This window comes from Platichthys flesus, chromosome 19 (genome assembly GCF_949316205.1).
Source record: "Platichthys flesus chromosome 19, fPlaFle2.1, whole genome shotgun sequence".
Classification (NCBI taxonomy): Eukaryota; Metazoa; Chordata; class Actinopteri; order Pleuronectiformes; family Pleuronectidae; genus Platichthys; species Platichthys flesus.
The window spans coordinates 2,931,639-2,956,103 of NC_084963.1; the positions used below are offsets into that span (position 1 = coordinate 2,931,639).

Sequence of the window (24,465 nt, forward strand, 5' to 3'; positions counted from 1 at the left end):
CCGAAGTGGGCTATTGATTGCTCAGCCTGGACCCAAAGCAACTCCCCTCATCGTTCTTAATCAGCACCATCAGTTCGGCTGCTCGGAAGATGGCAAATTCCAAAATTAAAGTGGAAACACTCCACAACATAAGCCCTTATTAAAACTCATGCAGCCAATTGAATTACTTATTGCACTGAGGGCTTTCATAAGAGGTTTTCATATTTGTCGAGGACCAGTCTCAACAGCGCAGCAGCACATTTAATCCCCCCCCCCCCCCCGCCCCCCCCAACCCATTCTCCAAATGAGCCCCATTACTACGCAGCCAAATTCCGTGCGCAGTAATTGGCTGCTCTCTCCTCTAACGTCATTATTTGGGGTCCTGCGGGGTCCGTGGCGGTGCGGGGCCAATCGCAGACGCACGCACCAGGTCCACAGGCTGCGGGAGTGCACAAGTTAAATTAACGCGCACGATCACGAAGTCCTGAAACGCACGGGGCTCTCAGTGAGGAAGGGGGGTGGTGGACGCTGACATGCTGGTCATAAATCCCTCATTTAACTTCAGTGGTCGCACCTACATTATCTCCTCCTCCTCCTCCTCCTCCTCCTCCTCCTCCTCCTGCTGAGGGAGCAGAGCTCGGGAAAGGACGAGAGGAAACCAGACTTCAGCACCGGAGCTGTCCACGGCTCCTGTGCGTGATCTCCGCGGGACCGTGCGGTGCTGGAAGGAATAAAAAGCTGCGGTGCCACTCATCCCTCTGCGGGGCGCACACTCTTCATCCCGAGCCCTGCCATGCTGCACAGCCGGGCGTGAGACAGGAAGGAGAAAGTCCCCAGTAAGTCGCGGTGAACACCAGCTCGTTACGGTAGGTCCTTTCTGAAAATCTGGCTCCTCTCGAGTGTCACGCAGCAAACTGACAGTGGCAATATGGGATGACGCTGATCCACTAACAGGATTTTTATTTTATTGTGTTTGCAAACGTGGGACGGTGACGGGACCCGTTGGATTCCGCCTCATTCGCAGCAGCTTGTGTTTGTGTGAGGAGCATATTTAGGTCACAGCGTGCACATCAAACTCTCTGCTCTATTTCACAACGGTGCCAGGGAACGTGTGCATGAAAAAACACACAAATCCAGGGAGTTCAGGGGCTCGAGTTGCACATGTGCGTCATGGCGAGCAGAGCTGTTAAAGCACCAGGCTTCTGCTCTGCTCCCTGTGACTTGTATCAGTGAGGGATTCCAGGCGAGGCTGGGTGAGTCTGAAGAGATGCTGCTTGCTCCTCTCCTGCAGACGCTCTGTAGTTTTGCTCTGTCTCCGGCTGCCCACTCCTTCCCAGCAGTGTCCCACAGGGGAGTGCTGCTGTCCATTAAGCTCTCCATCAGTCTGTGTGTACAGCCCCGCTGCTGTCCTCCTCCAGGTCCATAAAGCAGAGACACTGTTGGACGTTAAGCTGTGATTGAGTCCTGCTTCTCGTTGGGTGACAGAAGCCCTGGAGCTTGTCAGAGTCTGAGAGAGAGAGAGAGAGAGAGAGAGAGAGCTTGGCAACATTTAAATTCCTCCTCCATTCAGGTGCTTTTGTCCCCCCCCATTTCTTGTGCCATTCAAAATTTCCAACCCCGTCATCGTGCTTTTTGTGCCGAACGCTGTGCTCGGATACTTGAGCTCAAGGATTGGAGACGTGGCAGTGAAATACCAAAAGGGATGAGAGCTGTGTTTCTTCCTCTTCTTCTTCTTCTTCCTCTTCTTCCTCGTCTTTTTCTTCTTGCAGAGGCCATGAGGAATCCAATCAGAAAATTGGCAGCAAGAGAACCCTCCTTAATTTCTCTGTGATTCGATTTGTTCAGCCCTGTGTGTCCGGGTGCACGTACATCTGCGTGCGTTAACTGGTTGCTAATCATTCCACTCACCCCCCCCCCGGGAACTGGGTGAACTCGTTAGTGTAATTAGTTCCAGGTCCTTGCCTCCCTGGTCCGTGGGTGAGATCTTTGGCTAAACTGGGGGGTTGGTGGTGGTGGTGGGGTTCGCTCTCATGAAAAGACATGCTTTGTGTTGCCTCCATTCAAACACTGCGCCCCCCCTTCCCCTCTCCCCTCTCCCGTCCCATTCCCTCCACTGGAACGAGGAATGAAAAGACGGGCTGGTTGGGATTCTAATTAGCACATACCAGTGACATCCAACAGCTCTGGGAATCGAACAGTCTGACGTAACACGAGAGCAAAGCCGCAGCTCATAGGATCCGTCTTCAAGCTTTTATGATAGGTCCATGGAAGATGGGTTTGTTGATTAGTATAAAAGAATCCAAAGCCTAAGATGCAATGGATGTCATTGCATTTGTTGATCATGCTTTTCCAAAACACTTTTTTTTTATTGTCTCCATGCTAGTTATTTTTGGGGTGTGAATCTGTGAATCTGTTTCCAAGCTGCTGAAATGAAACGACCTGAGCTGAGTAGTAAAAAACATTCTTTGGTTGATCTTCTACCGCCTCACGGTCCAGGTCGAGGCTAACGTCTGTGAAATGGCTTGATTCTGAAGGGGTCAGAGGTCAACAACCTGCAAACCACTGAAGTACAACTGTGGCTGTTACTAAAGATGATTAGAAACCCTTTGAGAAAAGCAGGTCTGGCCTCTATAATTAATATTATAAGGGCCTTTGGATTGTGTTTGTTGGCAACATCCTTCTAGAATTTGATAACATATCAAATATCAATGTTGAGGCCTCCCTGGCAATTCATGAAATGCCTTTTAGAACGCAGCGCTGGGGGGCGGGGCTCGACCAAAATGAGCATCATGACCAAGAGACGTCCAAAACGGTTGAAAGGTCCAAGAGGATCTGATGTTTTGAGCCGGATTTAACCCATAATTGTAGATATTTTGTATTTAAAACCAGTTTGAATGTGTCTAATTAAAAAACGGTCATATCATTTAATGTGCAGATCTTTAGGTGGTCCTCAGAGAACGCCTGCAGCTCTTGAACGCAGCCTCCTGCCACCTATTGGCCCTGACCTCCATGTGACATCCTCTCAGGTTTTCTAAAATAATAAACCCGTTTCAACCACTGAATTGACTGCAGTTGAGCACTTCCTCGGATAGTTCCTCGTAGCGGTGGAGATTCTTTCATTAGGCTGATAAATTGCTGTTATACGAGCTCCGGTAGATCTCAATAACCTCCTCGCAGGGACACTCAGGCAGCGGAGGACTGAATACTGATACAGACCTTAAGGTGTCCCTGATGGCCTCTAATGCACTGCAGCTCACGGGCGAAGCAACGATTCATGTGCTCGGCTCCTCGTCTCAAGTCGATGTTGCAAGAGCAGATTCACAAAGCGTGATTTCTCTTTGTTTTCTTTATCTCTGTGTCTGCGTGTGATGCCTAACATCCTGCAGGAAGACGTCACGTGTGTTTAAGAGTCTCATCAGCAGAGATGTCCACTGCGTTGTACCCTGACAGGGTCCGGTAGTGTTCAATGGACGAGGATTTCCAAGAGCAGCTCGGTGCCACCTCCCCCCTGAAATCATCAATATTTAAATAATCCAAGATGCCCCTGAAAGCATCGTCTTGCAGGAGCTCGTCGCACACGACCGCCGAAACAAAACAAGAATCCTGAATGAATTTTCCACCTCAAATATTTCTCTTAACTTAAGCGGGAAAATAAATTTTGTTTCCCTCTCCTGGTTCTTCCAATACTTTACAAACTGAATGATTCAATTCTCCGCCTCCAAAAAACTGCTCTTATCTCTCTGGAATATAGATGATTATAGACTAGGCCGAGATCCGCTCTGATAAGACACACAGCTGAGTGGATATCTGATGGATCTTTCCATCTTGACGCTGTTCCACTGCTGTGCAGATCGACATCATAACATTTCCCCAGGTCTGCCCTGTTTTCCTTTCCCTGCGTTCGAGATCTGTTTTTTTTTAACCAGGGGCATTTAAATGATTCAGGAGCGGCGGAGCCAGATGCCCCGGCAGGAGTCCAGTGAATGTGGAGCCCGGGGGAGCTTCCTCCCGCCCTCCTCTGCCTGCATCGGCCTCAAATGTGATATGAAGGGTGAATGTGGGTGACTGCTGAGCCAGAGCGGCTCCACAGCCGGCACTCGAAAGACGATTTGCCATTATCTCAACTCTTGTTTGATTTGTGAGAGTTCTGGCCGTCGGGCTGTGATGGCTCCGTCCTCGACAAAGAGGAAGATGTGGGAATGAGGCGGAATCACAACAATAATGTCCTGAGGTTATAAATAATCCAATGGTTCAGGTTAGCTTACTGTAAAAAGACAAACCTGATAAAATGAAATCTTTGAAAATAAGTCCAGTCTACTAACTTGAAGGAGGTGGGGTGCAATACTGCAACCAGCCACTAGATGGCGATCAAGACAATCTGGCTTCACTTTTTGGGGTTTTGGAGAGAGAGAGAGGGAGGGGGGGGGGGGTGAGAGAGAGAAGGAATGAGGGAGGGGAATAAAACAGCCCTGATTGAAGATTCATAAGTTCACCTGGAGATGACAAGGTCTTCTGTGCGCCCGGATGTTCTCCCTCGTTCCCTGCTCTGCTGCACCTGCAGCTTCCTGTCTTCATTTCCCCTCTGGTCTCATGCGATGTATTGTTATGTAAAAACATGAGTCTGGATTTCCATTACGAGCAATTGAATTGACTTGAAAAATGAGTCGGGGGCATTGGATTTATTAATAATGCAGATAAACTGGAAACGGTTTTTCCCTGCCCTCTCTATATTTTGATTTAGTGTTTGACTTTCAAAGGAGGTTGAAATTCTTTCCATTCTATTTACTGCTGGCACAGATTTCCTGAAGTGCACACAGACTTTGGGGCTTGTATTATCACTTAGTTTATTGCTATTGTTTCTAACTCCCCCCCCCCCCCCCCCCCCCCCCCCCCCCCTGCTGGTTATGAAGCCTTCGCACTTTGCTGGCCATTAAATAACAATTTCTTTATGGTTGACTACCTCGTTTGAAATGGCACGGCCCATTGTCTGCGCTGCGCGGTAACTGAGGATCCCGGCAGCATTTCACCAACATGTCAACAAAACCCAAGATGTGAGAATTTGCCTTTAATTGTGCATTCTTTATTTTTTTGACCTTGGGGCTTCGAGCAGTGAACTGATCCTCGCAGGCGTTTCTGGCATCGACCACTGGCCGCTGTTTGTGCCACAGCTCTGCTCCTCCAGAGAGGGAAGGTCACTTCAGTGGATAATTAAGTCCCAGTAATAATCAGAGCAGCAGCCTGTATATTGTGATTATGCCGTCGCCGCTGAGCAGTGTGTGTACGAGCTGTTTGGGAGGATTCTACTAAGAAGATTTGTTCACTTTCAAGAGGATGGAATCATATCCAAGCTCCTGAGAAAAAACCTGTGTGTGCCAACACTTGAAGATTATTTCCATCCTGGGGATTTATGTGAATATATGGCTCCATAATATGACTTTAAATCACAGGCTTTCCTCAAAACTGCCCGGTTTGGAGACGGGACCATCTCTCCCAGGACATGTATAGGAATTTTTGACAACTTAATTTTAAATATCTGCTGAAGAAGCAAGGTAGTTCGCAAATGTATGCGTAAAGTGAGGCTAACTTTCCACATCAGGTGTGTCGGCTGCATTCTGGCTCATACAGACAATCAGGGCCTATTCCTCTGCAACGGGGGGGGGGGGAGTGTTGTTACCTTGTGTTAGTTTTTGTGTACTTCCTCGAAAATATCTCTCAAGAAAAATCACAGCCTAAAAGAAAAAGATGGGAGTTATATATCTTCTGTCCCAGACTCTCTTTTTTCCTTTCCCTGCTTATCTTGTTGTTATGGGACATGTTCAGATTTATCTTGCAACTCACCGGGGGGGCTCAGAGTTTATGATTTAGCTAGTGATTTAGTTTTTTGAAGTGAAGGATATACTCTATATTGAACGGGGACGGGAGGACAGGAGATGCACAACAGAGGACGACTCTGCATCCTGCATCTTAAAACAACCCAACCCGCCCTGCTCATCACTTGTTCATCCCTCTGCCCTCAGAAACCCATCACAGCCCCGTCAAAGCATCAAACTGTCAACACTGAACCCATAGGCAATATTTACACTGTGCTTTAACTTCTTCTTTACAATACTTTGCAGATTATAACCTGTATTGTGGAGTTATTACTCTTTATTTCCCTGGAATACACAAGGTCCATGAGCCTAATGTTCGTATATGTGAGGAGATCCAGTGAAGAGACGAGAACCAGCAGCAGATGGACGTAACCTTCCTCAGATCAAAACACCAGACGGACATCAACGCAGCCCTGTATTCCGTTATATTGTTGGTTTCCACAGTTTGAGGTTTGACTGGCACTCGTCTAATTCCCTCGTCCTCCTCTCGCATCCTCTCCGTCTGCAGCAGATTGAAGGATTAGCGCCACCACCTGTTTATCCTCATGAACCAAGTCCCTGGAATCGGGCGTTTCATGTCATTTCGCTGGTTTTCTGGAAGATTCTCCAGGAATCTGTGCTGCATTTGATTTGAAACAGTTCAATACTCTCTGTTATTCCTGCATTAAACTCACAGACCAGACGCTGAGCTGATTGTCATTCCAGCAGTCGACCCCTGTCCTGGATGAGTCTGCACACAAGCTTTTCTAATCATTGGATATTCTCAGCGTGTTGCTGCCGTTCATCAGGCGGCAGGAGGACGTCGCTCCTCCGAAGACTGACCTTTACAAATGAAGTGTTTCCCCTTGAAGAAGAAGACGCTCAGTCACTTCCACATGCGTTCAGGGAGCTTGTGAAAAGGCTTTAATGCTTCTTCAAGTTCACGTCCTGATTTTCTAATAAGGCCGTGAATGTTTGATCACTCTTTATTGATAATTATCATGATACATCCCAATTTTCTATTCCTTTGATGAACGGCAAAACATTTCACAGATCTGCAGTTGAACATCAGAGCCAATGGGGCATTATAATATCTGCATGATGCATAACCATCACATCAATACATATATGTACTGAACTCTTGTTATATTGCTCATTGAGATATATACTAATTGTTGTTAGGGTTTGATCTCTCAGAGCGTTTCCCCACCATCTGCTATTTATTGGAGTTTTTTGTCCGAGTGTCATTTCCATTCCTGTTTTGTCCTGTGTAATAAAACAGTGCATCAACAGCACCCTTGCCAATTTCAAGGGAGGGAACACTTCACATAAAAAGCAGGAGTCCTGTGCTTCATCTGATTTGACCTTTGACCCCACTCAGGGTAAAATAGATATTCAGTGCTGTAATCAATAACGAATCACTGTGCTCTTCCTCCTCTTGCTCCTAAAACTTTGTCAAAGAGAGATTTAAATGTCCATGCTGAACCATGCGTGATGCAAATGAATGTGGTATGGTCTGCAGCCTATGAAGCACAAGACCGCCAGCAGCCCGGGAACAGAAGGGCCTGGTGGGCTATTAGAGAGAGAGAGAGAGAGAGCCCGGGAGGGAGAGCGGGTGAACGACTCCCATCTCACGTGACATAAACATGATTGAATTTCACGCAGGCACTTACGCGGGGCGGGGGGGGGGGGTGGACAGGATTGCATTTCAGAGCAAAGACACGTGTCCCTTAAGTAGCACGTAATCAACTTGAATGCACGCCGGCGCCTTTTGAACCCCCCCGATAATGGAGTTCAGGGTTGTATCTCACTGAAGTGGAAACGGGAGGTAGTGCATTAAACAAGGTGGGATTTCACGTGAGGTGTTTAGGAGTGGGATACCTTCAAAATGCAGGAGTCCTGAACCTTGTTAAGTGTGAAACTACATCATAAGTTACATTTTTGTCCTATTTATCATATTTATTGCCATAATCGAATAATAATCGATCACAAACAATAATATGATGAGATCACACGTTGTAAAAAAAAGCAATTAAAAGAGAATGTTCTCTTCTGGGATCAGTTGAAAGTTGATCTTTCCTCATTATAGCTCAAATCATTTAATTTCATGAACACACAGATTTCCATGACTTCAGTAAGTTGTGCTGATTGAAGAAGCACAGGTCCCCCCTGCGCTCCGAGCCTCTGCCCTGCTGAAATAATAACGGATGTTAATTAAGCAAACATAAAGCCCCTGATGTTTCCTGCCGGCCCTGCAGGTTGAGGAGCGTGACCTTTATGTGGAAGGTCACACCAGCACCAGCACGAGTCCCTCACCAATTTAGGAGAAAACCTCACACAGCATGAAAATCTAACTTCCCAGAGACATTCGTGTAAGTGTGACACGTGACATGGTGCATGGCGGTGAATCATAAACATGGAGTGTTGCCATTCATTCACCTTTGAGAGAAGGTTCCCGGTTCGAATCCCAGCTGGACAAGGATCTTTCTGGGTAGAGTTCGATGTTCTCCTCATGTCAGCAGACGGTTTTCTGCAGATTCAGTTTAGGATGATTGGATTCCTGTAATTGACTGTGATGGTTGTTAGTCTCTGGATATTGGCCCCAGCTCCCCTGTGACCCTCTAAAATTGAATATTATAGGTAAGGATGGATAGAGTTGATATATCAAAATCTGAACAAATAAACCTAAGTAACATCTGCATGGTTATAAACCATTAGGATGAGTAAGCAAACATGTGTTTTACATGAACAAGCCCTTTAGTTTTACAAGTATTTATTGGATTACTGCCCTGTAGCGGATATTAGTTACAGGCTGCTGCAGTAATTTGAACTGTTCGGAGTCTGTTAGCTACGTTGACACTGAGATTATTTTTCCAAACCTCAACAAATCAAACAATGTTCATTTGACAGTTAACGATATCTGAGCAAAGTGTAGATTTCTGCATCGATATGTAAAGTATCTGTTGTGCAAGATGATAAAATAAAGTGGAAACATCGCAGGAATATCGCTGTATAAAAATAAATCCAACACAGAGATGCTCTTTCTCAGTGTTTTGTGACCTGTGGAACCTTCTTTCTTTTATTTGCACCTGAAGATTCACATTCTCGAGCCGGTCGCACAACGAGACGTGAGTCAGAGGGATGTGGGCGCGGCAGCAGATGAGAAGAGTTTACTGTAACAAGGCGTCGAGTTCAGGGCCGCTGCCGCTGAGCTGCACGAGCTGTTGACAGACGGAGCTCGTTGAACATAAGGCCGCTCGGTGAACAGAGAAGATTCTGACGTGTAGAGCAGAGTAAATATTTTCATGGGGTGATGAACTCGTCTCTGTGTTTGACTGCGGGAAAGTTCTCACTGTTTCCTTGTTGTATTCTAATAAAAATCATGCTCATTTGTGACTATCAGCTGCTATTTCAAGTATCCATGAGCTGCACATGATTGACAGGCACAATATCGGGAGGGGGGGGGGAGTCAGTGTCACAGTTATAGTTTCCTCTTGGAAAGAAGATGCTTTCAGTTTATTTCTTAAGCTGCAGCAAAGTGTCACCTCGTCTTTTTCTTATTCGTACTAAGCTCTGCCTTCTTCAAACCAGTATGTCATTAACTTGACTGACACCAATAACAACACAAAACGCACAATAGTCCACCTGGCAGAGCTGGTGCACAATATCTGGAGGCCTCTGTAGCAGCCGTGGGTTCGATTCCACACAAATTTGGTTTAAATTGGCGGAGGGTGGGTGTGAATGGACTGGAAACCTCCCAATGTCAACTGGGATTGGCTCCAGCATCCTGCGACCCTTTTAGGATTAGTGGTGTAGATAATGGATGGATCCATGTCCTTAGTAAATGTCAATGTAATTAAATGTAGTAGTGTAACGCTTCCTTGTTCCCTTGTCCCTGTCTGCAGCCATGGGAGTGCTCATGTCAAAGAAGCAGCAGGTGGAGAAGGTGCAGAAATGCAACGCCGTCGTCTTCGCCTTCCAGGCCGGCGTCAAGGACCGCCCCCCCACCGCCAAACAGGGGGACGGAGACGTGGAGGAGGACGACGGGCCGGCCAACCCTGAGGGGAAGAGCGCCGAGGAGGCCGAGAAGGAGGACGTGGACGGCGGCGCCGCCCCGTCCACCTCCCAGCAGGCCGCGGCCGCCACGAGGGACGAGTGCAAGGCCAACAACGAGGCGTGGTCCAGGCTACGGGACGGGAAGGGCGTGGAGCCCGAGGATCTGGACAAGACCCACCAGCTCACACCGCCCGCGTTCGTGAGGCCCAAACGGGAAGCGGACGACGACCAGCCGGTGGAGGTGGAGCTGGATAAGAAGGAGCAGGTATTACATCATGTCCCAAATAGAGCTTAGTGAACGCCATTGAATCAGCAAGACACCGTCTGAAAACACATTTTAGCTTCACAACACACTTTAAATCCCCGAGTCCTGGGATTAACGAGATGTCAGCCAGATCTCGGTGGCGGCAGCAGAGCCTGATCTCCCTCCTCCCTGGAGGTGGGCATCGGGATGAGGCAATGCGTGCGAGCTGCAGAGGCCCAGTCGGGTTTTATCTCAACACCCTTGTGGAAGGTGAGAAAGTACGAGTTGGAAGTTGTTTTCCACACCACAGGGAGAGAGTTGTGTTGTTGTTGTGCAGGAGGGCTCTTCACAGCGAGCACCTAGTGGGCAGGCGGGGGGGGGAGGTCACCAGGGGCGTCGACACCCATCAGGATTTCTGTTTCGTAAAGAGTAAACATTGTGTGGCAGCGCGCCGCATACTGCCGACCTGGCACTTTATCAAGAGCTGCAGATATCCGTGTCTACCTTGCAAATATTTATAGATATGTAACATCAGAGTTTTCAGAAGAGGATATCAGCAGCAAGATTTCTCATCCACGGCCGGGCTTGCCCCCAGTGAGTAAAGCAATATTATGGGGGCTCATGCTTTTGTTGAGTGGGTTTGTTTTAGCTGTGAACTGGTTGGAATTGGTTTTCCTTCGTTCAGGGGAAATGGAACTCTCTGTTTTCTCCATCTATGATCTGCTCAAATGTGAAATTGGTATCGACATTGATTTCCTGAATCTATCTGGTTCAGATACGTGACGTCTGAGTTTGATTTACTTCAATCGGGTTTGTTTTTTTGCAGATGTCTGGGTTCTTACACGGATTGGGATATTAATGGTATTTTCTACATCTTACTTTTTAACAGCCACAAGTTTTAAATCCAAAGTCAGACATCTGCCTTCAGCAACACGACTTCTGTGCAATCGATCTGAATTTTATAAAAGTTCAATTTTAATCAGTTCATAAATGAGGTTGTCTCATTCTTTAGAGTTTCCTTCAAAAGGTTGTGAGATCTTTATTCCTCCTAACGAGGCCAAAATGTCACAGAAATGTCAGGACAAGATCTCTGGCTTTAATTGACCCTTTGCCCTTTTCCCTTCGGTCCAAGACCTGAACCGATTGTCTCTGCCCTCCACTGAGTCAAAGACCAGAGAAAAGTCAGCGTGTTGTTTGTTAAATCCCAAACATTTCCATTAGTGTGTGATACAGTGAGAAATGGAGCCTGTCGGGTTCACTGCGGATGTTTTTGTTGGGATGAAGAACTGCATCTTCAAAGTTGAGGGATGAGTTCTAGCCCCCGGCTGAAAGCTCAGAGAGTGATTTTCACTGGAGCTTCGACGCAGGATGCATGTTGATGTGAACTGAGTCATCGGGTCACAGGAGGTGAGACCCAACCAGAGGACTTTTGACAAACTGTCATTTGTGTCTCCAACTCTGACGCTTGTGCTGAGGCGCAGAAACACAAGACAAACACTGACATCCAGGCCGCAGAGTTCCATCTTCATGTTAAAAGACAGTGCAGTCTTCATTGTCTTATTAATGCAGTTTAAAAATAGTCCTGTCTTTTTGTCCCCAGCCACCGAGAGACGAGATGTGTGACGTGTGCGAGGTGTGGACGGCCGACGACCTGTACCCCTGCAGGGTCTGCACACGCATGTTCCACGACGGCTGCCTGAGGGAGCTGGGCTACCTGCGCACCGAGGCCCTGCAGGAGATGAGGGATGCAGCCCACACGGTCACCGGCTGGAGCTGCTACTATTGTGTAAGTCTGCAACACGAGACAACACACAGTTCCTGCACACACACACACACACACACACAACATGCAAGGTTTCAGGTTTTGACATTTGTTCCACCGGTTCCGGGATTCATCAATGATTATTTTAAGCAAACGGTTTAGTGATATATTTGTCACCATTTAGTTTCTCAATCATTACAAAGAGATGACTTCCTCGTCTGGAACATTTGTGGCTGGGTGTAGAACCCCTGAGGGAGCGAAGGCTTGGGGCCAGACCTTTTTGCTGAATCAACCTCAGCCAAGCTCTGATTTCACATCTTCACAAATGACACAGAGACGTGTTTCTTCCTCCAGAAAAAAAAACATCTTTAGTAAAGTATAGACGCTCGGACACTGGCGTGCAACCAGTAGCGTCTTCTGCACAGAGAACATTTCTACCTGTCCAAGCAGGAAGAGCACAGGTAGAAGGTATATGGAGGTTCTTGTCAATGGAGGACTTCAATCAGCCGGTCCCCTTCCTTGTCACTCCACTTTTGATTAACAATTCAACACCAGGTTTTGGTGCACCTTGGTTTTGTGCCATTCGCTGATCTGTTGAGTTGAAGCCTGAAACAAGGCCAGCTACCTTTTGGCTTTCTGTCGTCATTAGTTCACATTTTATAATCGTGAAACAGCTTTTTGCAAGAATTCAAATCCATTTTCTCAGTCTTCAGGGTTTGTAATGAGCTAAAAGAAAAAAAATCTGATTCTCATCAGGAATTCAAGTCCGATGATGGGAGAGGGGAAACTGCAGTTTGTCTTAATTCTAGTGTAAGCCTTTTCTTTTCTTTTCCTGGAGGGACCCTCACCAGCGGAGAAGTGGCTTTGCCTTCTCTCCGTCCAGCCCTGAGAAGCTCCATCAGTTGCCAAACGTGGTGCTCAGAGGGAGATGTGTTCACACAGTCTGTGAAAGGACACTGAAAGGTCTTCTTTCTCTGGCTGGCTCCTCCAGCGCGAGAGGAACGTGGGCGGAGACAATTCACTGAAGGGAGAAAAAAAGAGAGAAAATGTTTTATTCAAATTGTGAGTTTCTCGTCCTCACAGCTCCAGAAACCAGCCGTTCTGTCGGTGCACGTCAGCCACATGTTAAAATGCTGCTGTCCTTCATTCTGGTGTAACACGTGATGCATGCAAGAAGGTAAAGAACATTACTGGAGCTGCGTGTGATCACTTCTCCATGTTAGACTCTAGAGGTTTTTGGGTTCCAGAGCTTTTGCAGACTGAGCATTGCTGCACAGACACGAGGAGACAAACAGAGCGATGCACTCACCTCAAGCTGCGCTGCTCTGATCATGTGACCTGCCTCAATCTCCACAATCCTCTATAGCCCCCCCCCCCCCCCCCCCACACACACACACACACTCTGGCAGTCTATTTAACCTGCAAAGAATTCCCATTCCTCTCATTGCTTGTAAATGCCTCTGCTGCCCTGTGTCAGTATCACTGCCTGATAATTCAGACCATGCATTAACCTGGAGGCTCCTACAGGGTGGGGGGGGGGGGGGGTTATAAAGATATATTTCCGAATTCTTACTCCGATGTGAGTGTAGATAAATCTTTGACCGATTCTCTGCACCTATTCGCCTGATCTCCATGTGTTTGCTGTTGAGCTTGTAATCATGTGACCTGTGGTTGATTGAGTTCACGTGTGTTTCATCAAGCTCCTGATGACTGATGAGCCGCAGCTATAAGAGGAGCCTGTATGTATACATGTGAACCAGTAGCTGCACACCTCATTCTGCTCGGAGGACAGTCCAACAGGCACTGAAACGTCTTCACCTTTCATCTCAGTCTGTACAGTGTGTGAAATGTAGACATTCGATATCCAGACTACAGTCCTCGAGCTTCCCTCTGTCACTTCTAACGTTCAGCTTCACATCGGTGCTGCAGCCGAGTGCTGCAGACTCGGTTTTGGATTAACAGTCAATCTTCAAAGCAGACTGCTGCTCAATGGCAGCCAATCAGAGTGAGGACGGCTCTATGAGAACACGAGTGCCCCCTCTCTGTGGCGCTGACGTCTTTTTGACTCTGGTGACGGGGGGGGCTTGCAGCAAAGTTGAGGGGGAGCATTTCTTGACTTGTGTAAATGACACTGTGCAAGATAAGCATTCATTTTGACTTCTGAAGCTCAATATATCCGTTTCCCCTCTTACGGCTCCTGGGGGAAAAATAATCTGACTCTTAAGCTGTTGGATGTTCCAGAGAAGCTTCTCGCTGAAAACATCAGCTTCTGCTGTGAGATAAAGAAAAGTGACAGTGACTGAAAAGCTCTGCAGACGTGTGTGTGTGTGTGTGTGTGTTCATCCTTGTTTATGACGGCCGGATGATTATATGTCACCTGTCTTCATCTGATTCCTAACTATTGATCCGTGCAGCTCTACAATCAATGAGAACATGTTTCTTCAGCCCCCTGCTGTGGCACTGGGCCTCATCAGAACCGTTAGAACACACAACCAACGCTGTCACTCTTCTGCTCTCAACTTATTTATAAAAACCTGCCGGCAGTAAAATTAGAAAGTTGTTCTTTTTATACCTTCTTCCCCCTCGGGGGCCGTTTCTGTCTTCAGAGCTTATTTCCAAGATGCTGTCAGAAGATGTTGCATAAACTCTTTTAAGCACTTTTAAAGCCACTCGGAGAATAAAGATGGATGAAGAATGTTTTTAGATTTTAAAATATCATTGAAGCAGATGGTCGGGGGGTGGGTTGTTGCAGATGAGAGATGCACAGACGAGTTGACAGCTTGATCTGTTGTTTTTTTTGCTCTCGATGTTGATCACATCTCACATCACAGACTAACAGAAGCTTTGTGTTGGGATGTTTTAGTTTAATTGGCTTCTTGTTAAGATGCAGCTCGTTGGGAACAGTAATTCATGTAAATGATGAGAACAGGAAGATGCAACAGACAATGTTTAGCACGCTGCGATTTTCTTACCACCCACTTCAGCTGTTTATATATATATTTATATATATATACTTTATTTTCTAATTTAAATTTTGATCTTCTATTTTATTCTATTTTATACTATTTCTATTTTATTTTATAGGTTGTAATTACTTGAGCATTGCTAGGAGAGAGCCTGTGACTCAAGCATTTCACTGCCAGCGACTGCTTAATGTTGTTGTTGTGCATTTGATAATAAAAATCTTGAATCTTGAACTTGACGGAGGACATTTATATATTCTTGTTATGCGGCTGGCGAACAGAAGTAATCTGAATGTTATCAAATAGAAAAAACATTTTGTTTCACCGGCAGCTGAAGACAATGTGATTCATCCTGAGCCTCTTATCACAGACTGAGTGAAGTGAGGGAAATCATGATGTTCCCTCACTTAATACTTTTGTTTTTCATGATGCTGTGTGACAGCGACTAGGTGACAGTTAAGTGGAAGACGCTGTCATTTATGAATAATGCATCAGAGCCTCTGTGGAAGTGAGGAAAAATCTTTTAACTCCAGTTTTAGACACAATTTATTCACGGTGGGTGATTAGAGGAAAGGAGTTGCAGAGCGAAGACGGTACAACAATATGATATTGTATTCAGATCACATATGTGATATAAAGTGTTATGTGTTCATGCAACTGAATGATAATGCACTGGAAAAATAGACGAGTAAAATATGGAAAGACAGAATTTATTGCACATATTAGAAGAATTAGTTTTATACAAACCAGATGTATTTTAGACATTGTTCTTGGCTTCTGTTATAAACCTCTTTGATTAAATGTTCTGTTTGTGTTGGACCTTTTTTGGGGACTTCTCTTATTATTTTGTCGATTTTCTGCACATTGAATTCATAATTTCTTGTTTTATTTTGAAACTTCCTTCCTTGTGCGCGTCCTACTTTACTTCCCGTCATCCTCTGGTTTCCTGTCCTTTAGTTGATGACCTGTCCCATCAGAAGAAGTAAAACTATTTTAAGATGATTATTGGTTCTTTAAACCACTCATATACTTGTGCATAGTACAATTTCTGATAAAATATGAGAATTTGAACCTGAACCGCCCACATGATGAGATAATAAACAGGCTTGGATCATCACACTCCTGATCTGTGCCTCAGGCAGCCAGGAAGCAAAGCGACAGGTTTGTGTGTTCGCTGAGCTTGAGGGAGTTTAGTTTTTTTGTGTGTTTGTTTTTGAAGGGTGGGCGGTTTGTGCGTTTCCATTTAAATGTCATAGTGCGTCTTTCTCAAAGCCCTGACACATGGTAACAGGGACAAAAGGCGAGGTAAACAAACTGAAATTGACTTCCTTCAATAATCCCTGACAGGACTATTAAAGTTTCATCTTTCCACTTATCTGATAAATGATACGCAAATAATTCACCGATATAAATATTCATATCTGAGACTCCTGTGAGTTTCCTTGCGTGCGGATTTCTACAAACAAGAAATGTATGACACACGGATAGATCTGTGATTTCAATTTGATATATTTCCAGCTGCATAGCGTTTTAATATCCTACATTTACATGAAATATGTGTTTTGTGCATTTCAAAATAAGCAAATACATTCATTTAATTACATTTTTGTTCCTGGCTTTCTTTCTCTAACGACTCAGTAATCAAGCGGCTCCGAGACAGAAGAGCACCGCGCCAGAATCACCTAGGAAACTGTGTAGTTGATGAAATAGATCCATATAATTCAATCCATATAAAAGACTCCATATATTTAGAGCGCTGCACCGCTTGACAATAAAAATAACCTCATATTGTTTGTCTCCTTCTCTTTCTCCTCATCTCTTCCTGCAGGATAATCTGAATCTTCTCCTGACTGAGGAAGAGATGTACAGCCTCATGGAGACGTTCAAGCAGTGCAAGATCATCCCGGGTGAGTCCAGGGTCGAAATCTGGAAACTAGGGGGTGACGTAGATGTGGTCAGGTGGACATATCTTCACTCTATGTCCTGTCAGGTTTGAGTTGTGATAGATTATCTGATCCCTTAACTCTTCCTCAAGGTTTCAAACCTGGGAAATCTGGTGAACAGGGTAAAGCACGTTGGCATTAGCGTTTAGCTCAAACCACTAAAGCTGCTGATTACTGTTAAGCCTCGTTAGCACCCTATGTTATCCTGTGATGATGACGCCCGTCCCATAGGTTCTTATTTGCAATCAATCGTGTTCATAAAATGTTTGTCCCTGTTCCCGGTGAGCCTTGTTTGGTCGCCCAACAGTTGTACCCACACAGATAGCAACTATATGAAAAGGACAAATAATAACTAGAGGGGAACACAGAGAGAGTTTTTCCTCCACATAGGCTGATGGGCCACTTTATTTTTTTGCAAACTGCTCACGTGAAACACAGGCAAAATATCCATTCCCCTGAATTCTTTTTATTGCATTGCTCAATCAAAGTTATTATATTTCCCCCCCTCAACCTCCTACTTCCAGCTGTGTGGTGTTATTCATGGGACCTGGATGGAGGGCAAACAGCGGGAGGCTTTCTTCCCTTTGCAGAAAATGAGTCCCTATGAGTTAATTATATCTGAAGGACTGGCGGCCGGCTAATTGGCTCTGATGTTATTGTTCCTCGGTGCCGTAGAGTCGTGCCTGGTGTCGGACGAGCTGCTGCAGTACCGCCACTTCGTGTCCAAGCAGCAGTTTGAGAAGGACCTGACGGACGAGCAGGAGGAGGAGGTGCTGGCCCAGTTCGCGGCACTGGATCCCGAGAAGAAGGGTCACATCGAGTGGTCGGACTTCCTCTACCACGAGTCCCTGGCCATTCTCAGGAAGTTCCGCACAGAGGTGAAGTATAACAGAAATGTTGGATTCACATGAAGGTTATGGTTGGATATGACTGGTTGATAGAACCACAGACACTAAGCTTATATATATATATATAAATGTATGATATGAGTTTCTTTTTTTAATATAGAAACCATAATCTCGGGTGTCTATCTTGAGTTAATGTTCATAAATCTTAGAATTACGTTTTCTTCAGTATCAGAGTAATCATGTTATAATTATTAGTCCATCCACGAATATTCTGCCACATACAGGGTTTGTCTCAATCAATTACTTTATATTAATTAGTTAATTAGCTTAATTTGATCTGAAATTTCCATGATCAGAGATTTGAACTAACAAAACTTCTACTGATGCTGAAAGTTAGAAGATTCTGGAGCACAGACAGATTATGTTGAGGTCAGTTTAATGAAATGACTCCACCAGTCTGAATTACTCACCTGATCTTCACATCACAATTCAAAAGTTGTTCTTTGTGTTTGGCGTGGGGGGGGATTAAATCTACCTTTTGGCCTGGTTGTGGCTCTGGGTTCACACGAGGTAAATCAGTTGTTGTTTGCAGATTATATCGGACAGTGCTAATGTGATTGAGAATAACAAATCCCCCAGGCCCCTTAAATCACGGCAATCGAGAGCGTGAACAGGGGAATGGAGTAATTATGAGTCGCCACCTAATCTGACACACTTCTTTTTTAATTTTTTTAACAGAACTCATTGCTGCGCCTGCTGACTGCCAAGGAGAGAGACAAAGCGCGCTCTGTGTTCCTGGCTCTGGATCTGGATAAAGACGGCCTGATCACACGAGCAGAGTGTCGCCAGGCCCAGTCGTCCTGGTTCCACAATCCCAACAAGGACTCCCAGTCGTGCAACGTGAGGTGAGAGTCCAGTAGAACACGTGGATGGAACTGAAGTTGGCAACGTCAAGACGGAGATAAGAGTTTCAAACATCTTCTAGGCTAACTTTAGCTAAATGAGAAAAGGTTCGGATGCTTTTAGATGGTTCAGAACTTTGCTTTACTTCCCCAATATGTTGAGACAAGATGATAATGCTGACACGGCAACTGTTTGACTTCATTAAACCACAGCCACTAATCAGTTCATGTTAAATTTACATGGCTGCTTCTTCTTTTTTCTCCATTCCGCAGATTTAATTATGTCTAAATTGGTGCAGCAGGAGATTAATACCAAAGATAATTCTGGTTTATAATTAAATACTAATTGTGTGTTTTTTTTTCTGGGACAGCCCTTTTACTTTGGCGTGACACAAACCCACGCCCTGTCAGATTACAGAATAAGAGCATCTTCTCATTGGATTTGTTTAATTACATTTTCAGATGCTTTTCATTTAAGCTCTATTTCTGAATTTCCAAAACACAACCAGGAAACTAGATGAATTATTCATGACGCAGGTTAATAATTCACGCGATTGTTTGTTGGCATCCTCACAAAAGCACCATGTGACTCTTGTATTGTGTGTGGGTCTTCTGTGTTGTCGTCATGTTACTAATATACATATCTAATGCACACATATGTTGGTTTGAGAACTGAAAGGAAAATATAGGTCGTTTGCAGATTACACAATCAGCACATTGTCGCTGTTTCGCTCTCGAGCTGATGAAAAGGAAGATATTGTTCACAAATCCATCAAGGGGAACAAAAAACTAATTAAAAAAATGCTGCATGAATAATGTTTTCAGCATAGATTTTATGTTCCAATGCTGTTTTTGCACTGATGTGAGCATTCATCATTTTACTGATGTCCTCCGGCCAATTCTCCAGATAGAAAAACCTTTTACCAACAGAGATCTGCAGCTCTGAACAAAAGTTTACCCAGGTTGTGCGGCATCTAGATTTTAATCGAATCTTTGTGTTTAACTCAGTCCTTGCGATGATACTGAAAATACACAATGATGCCACTTCACCCTGGAACGAGCCTGGAAGAGAATTTGTCTCACCACTGATGCAAAAAAACGACAAAAAAAAAGATTGAAATGCAAATATATTCAAATGATCATTAGTCTCATTACAAAACAAGCAAAACTTTAAAAACAAACCCTGCAACCTGATCCCTTCACAATAAAAGCACTACATTATGTGTCCTGGGCTGCCACTCCAGCCGTCAGCAGGCACTTACTGTAGCTGCCTGTCAGGTTGATGCTCTCGTTGTTGTGTTATTGCTATAAGTTATCCTGCATTACATGAATAAAAGTTTAGTTTTTCCTTGGAACTCTTGAGGCCGACTCGTGCTTCTAGTAAAGTTTCTCTACCTTGTGAATTTGCCGCAGGGAATGAGACCATGTAATTCAGTACAACAGCCTTGCATCTAATACAGTGAAATATACGTACAGTACAAGTACAAGTACCTCAGGCTTGTACTGTAATGTGCAGGTGTGTGTGTACTGTATGTGAGTGTGGGTGTGTGTGTGTGTGCATGTGCTTCTAACCTCTTGTGCTGTCCAATCAATCTCCTGTGCCGTGCCATTCCATCCCTCTCACCTCTCCGACATGCTGCACTCCCCACAGACTCATGGGCCTCTGCTCTCCTATGACTTGTGGGTGAGTGTGACTCAGCACTGCACGGCTTGTCGTCTCTTTCATCCTCAGACCAGCCCCTCCACTCAGATTGTGTCTCTGTGAAAGAAGAGAGAGGAGAGCGGCATCACTACTTCAACTTTTCTTTCATAAAAATACAGTAATTACACACACGTATCCTTGAAAGGAAGCCTAATGTGAGCTCTTCGTTTTATTATAAGCTCTTGTTGTACACAGACTCGGGCGGGGCTCTAATTAACCGCATCAAAAGAAAAGCCTCTCGTTCTCCTCAAGAGCAGCGTCTTTCTAAAAGGCCTCATTTATCAAAGGGAGCGGGCGAGAGGCTGCGAGTCCATGAATCAGCCCGAAAAAAAGCAAACAAACCTCAGCTGATGCAGAACGGCTGCAGGGGGACGTGAACAAAGCTCGGTTTGAGAAACCAAAGAGTCAAGGGATGGGAAAGAGAGCGTAGTGATAATGTGATTGATGGAAACATTCACTACTGACATCATTAATGAATCATATCAAACATCCAGCTTCTCTCTGTTTTAAGACAGAATAATGACTTTTTCTGGAGATCACAGGCTGTTATGGGCTTTTCTCACATATCATACACTACAGACCAATTATTAAATATTTATTTATTTTGTTTTTAGATTTTTGCAGAATAAAAAATGGTTTTGATGGAGATTTATGAATTTTACACGCTTTGTGGCTTCTGTTAAAACTGGACGTACGTGTTAGAGATTTTATAGATTAATTTATCATAGATTCACACTTTTCAGTAGTGTTTCACAACAGCAATTTATTGGTGTATAATAAGTTTTATTATAGGACTTACAGATGTGAGCAGAAAAATGTCCTGACTGTGTTTGAAGTCTTATAGATGGACTGATGTCCTCGTCGTTGCAGCTAACTCTATCTTTCTCTGTCTGTTCTTGCTCCTTGTCTGCTGGTGCAGTATCAGTCAGGTCGGCCCCATGTGTGAGAGCAGTCCAGGCAGCTCTGGCAGCGAGAGGAGCAAGACTGGTGACAGCAGGTTTGTCCTTTATTTGTATCTTTAGTGTGAGTCTGTGAATATCAGTTGGACGAAGCTCTTTTTCTCTCGAGGTCTTATACACGTGGAACAAAGCCTGCAGACCAACAAGTGCAGCAGGGTTGGCGGTGACCTTTCCGTGACCTCCAACTCACTTTAATAGATGTCATCGGGCATCAGAGATAAATCCCTGTTTGGCATTTCATGAAGTTTTAAGAGATTTCTCCTTCTGCCCCATTATTACATTTCTGAAATAATCAGAGCTAATGCTCCGGCACTTCTGGAACATCCCTGCAGGGCACGACAATTACACAGAGCTACACAACAGAGTCTTGTTGGGCGGATGCTACTCAGCAGAACACACTCACACTGAGATCTGACTAACAAACTGAATCTTCAAAGAGCCATTAGGCAAATTGCAGCAGCACAGATTACTGGTGATAATATTATCAAATGATTCTTTGCTCCATGATTATTGAGGTGTTCTGTTAGATGGAAGAAGCTGCAGGGGAACGTGGCTGCACATGAACATATCTACTGTGGTGATCATGACACCGAGGACCAAGATATACAGTTTTGTGATTTGGGGAAATAAGCAGTATAATTGGATTATATAATCTTAATAGAATGACACTCGGTCTGCATATTAAACCATATTTAAACTCACTAGATCAATATTTTGATTTGGATCTGCACCAAAATGCAGACACTCGTAAATATAAGTCCCCTTAACATCCTTGATTTAAAAAAGAAATATCAAGATCAACTAATTATCCACTAAGTTATTGACAATCAATCAATACTCCTCTAGTTCCTGTGTTTTAGTGACGCCTGCCTTTGTCCAGACACCTAATTTTGTGACAGATTGAAAGAAGCTGTGATCTTCTGTCTAAATGAAACCTCTCTCCAACAGGCCGGTGACCTGGGCTGACTTTTTAAAGGAGAGTGGCATCTACATTTTGGCTGCACGCCCCAATAGCTCCGCCATGCACATCCATCTGCCTCTATAGTCCAGGACGCTCCACGGCCCCCGAGCAGAGAGCGAGAGGAAGGGAGGGAGAGAGGGAGAGAGAGATGGAGAGAGAGGTGGAGAGAGAGGTGGAGGCTGCGCCCTGTCCTCTGCAGACGAGCGGGGGAAGACGATGCCACGAGGAAACGTAACCCGGACGAAGAAGCAGTGAGACAGCACATCAAGTCATCGACAGAACCTCTCCTCCTCTTCGTCGCCTCGACCCCCAAACACTGACTACACACACCGATGCTGACAGACACACACCAACGACACGAGTGACAGCAGCTGTCACGGGTTCCAACTCCAAAACCTGACGGCTTCCCAAAAACACAAAAACAAACCCCACACAAGAGAGAGAGAGGGAGAGAGAGAGAGAGACACACTCACAACTAGTCCGTCAGTTAGTCAGTGATATTTCTGACACTCTACACACACACACACAATCAGACAAGCTCTCAGTTGGCTCTTCTTCTTAAAAAACGACAATTACTGCAGCACTCCAGGGCCCTCACGCTGATAACAAAGCTCTCCACGCAGGTACATTCATTTGACAGGCTGTTCCTCTCTCAAGTGTTGAATCCCGCAGGCCTCATCTGGTCCTAATAATAACTCCACGCCACAGCGATGGGATCGAGTTATTCACCGTCAAAATGTGTTAATCACGCTCCACAGAGGCACATGCAAATTCACGACAGGTACAGCTACCCGCATACATATATCAGAACTGCTATGAATTATTATTATTATGCATTAAAATTACATATTTATTCCTGTATCCTCTGGTGTACCCTGTGTTTCCCCCCAGTTTCCTCCAAGGATCTGTGTTCTCCTGACATGTGGGAAAGAGTGGGAACCAGAGCAGTAAACGACCTGTATATACTTATAGTACTTTTTGTCCTGTTGCTCTCTCCGAGCGGAACTTTGGCAAAGTGGAAACATCCGCTGTCCTGTTCTGTGGTGTCGATATTTGCACAGTGGTGAATGAGATGCAGTCGGACTTCTGTCTGACACAATCATGTATTGAAAGGCCGAAAGAAAAACGGGAGATCCGGTGCAAACATTTGTCTTTTGTTAATATGCAGACGCACTATTTAAACTTCGTATTTAAGGCGTGGTGGGAATTCTATAATGTTACGAGTTATACGACAATTTAAATGCACATGAAACTGCCCCTAGAATCACTAGAAATTTATTGAATAGAGCTGATGTAGTGTTCATGCCATGTGAAGGAGGTTCGATGCCAGGTCCGGTGAATAAAGAACGGCGATGACGTGAATGTTGATGGTCTGAGGGATTTGTCACAGTGCTGAAATAAATGCATGGCATTCTACTCTCCTTCTTCAAACTTGGGTTTGTGTCTTTTTGTCCTTGTTTGTCTTCCCCATCAAAGATATACAATAAATGTTATAATGTTTACTATGGGAATGGATGCTAAGGTTAAAGCTAATACCAAAGATTTACATTACAATATGTAACAATACAGTGAAACACATGTTATATAGAATCTAAATTATGTTCAATGCAGTGATTTGTAGATAATCATATTTGGACAAGATTAAATCAATAATGGATGGATGGAATATTGCTAAATGACCTTTGTAAGCAGTTGTGTTCAAACAGATTAAAGGAACAAATATCACAATATGTGAGTCACACTAAAAAAAACAATAAAACAAACCTTTACATAATTTTCCACATACATATTAACAAGATTATACATTTGTCTGTATGCTGTAAGCAAAAGATTGAACTTGCTTTGTCCACTCGAGCTAACAAGTGGTTTCTAATCATTGTTGTCATATTGAAATTAAACTTTTATCCGGTTATTATTCTAAAAGATCATTTCCAAGCCATTCAAAACTAAAATGCATCATAAAACTTGTCTGTTAATGATCCTGTTTTAAATCTTTAAACTGTACTATATGAATGCATACAGTATAGCTTTAGCTTCAGTCTTCTAGCTTTGCAATCGAGCCCATATATTTAAAACTTTTACTTGTTTAAAAGTTTAATAAAGTCAGTTGTGGACAGCATTTTAACCAACTTACAGAATTTTGATCATTTGCTCTCTTTGTGAGCGAAAGGCTTCATTTCAGGCGAAGATATAAACTCTCACCGGCTGGAAATGAGCTTTGTCTTCAGAGATAACTGAAATGCGAGAGTGATAGAACAGCCACATTAGTCACCATAATGACACTGACACGCATAAAA

General features: G+C 44.5%; 1 protein-coding gene across 2 annotated transcripts; it reads left to right on the plus strand.

The window, feature by feature from the left end:
• The first annotated feature begins 459 nt into the window (after positions 1–459).
• phf24 (PHD finger protein 24) lies at positions 460–23,584 on the plus strand. Of its 2 annotated transcripts, XM_062412268.1 has the most exons (9): positions 460–845; positions 9,734–10,149; positions 11,729–11,914; positions 16,682–16,760; positions 17,472–17,674; positions 18,383–18,549; positions 20,198–20,230; positions 21,168–21,245; positions 22,156–23,584. In XM_062412268.1, exons 2-9 carry the CDS (start codon positions 9,736–9,738, stop codon positions 22,250–22,252), a joined length of 1,257 nt encoding a protein of 418 aa, XP_062268252.1. In that variant the 5' UTR covers positions 460–845; positions 9,734–9,735; the 3' UTR covers positions 22,253–23,584. The 2 variants fall into 2 exon arrangements, with proteins under 2 accessions (XP_062268252.1, XP_062268253.1); XM_062412269.1 differs by lacking the exon at positions 20,198–20,230 and having other exon boundaries at positions 464–845.
• Positions 23,585–24,465: the final 881 nt, after the last annotated feature.

What these genes read in the sequence shown, in the direction of transcription:
- phf24 (XM_062412268.1), top strand. Translation starts at nt 9,736, where the DNA reads ATGGGAGTGCTCATGTCAAAGAAGCAGCAGGTGGAGAAGGTGCAGAAA. An exon ending in TGCTCTCCTATGACTTGTGG is followed by an intron (nt 20,231 to 21,167) that starts GTGAGTGTGACT and finishes CTGCTGGTGCAG; the next exon opens with TATCAGTCAGGTCGGCCCCA. An exon ending in AGCAAGACTGGTGACAGCAG is followed by an intron (nt 21,246 to 22,155) that starts GTTTGTCCTTTA and finishes TCTCTCCAACAG; the next exon opens with GCCGGTGACCTGGGCTGACT.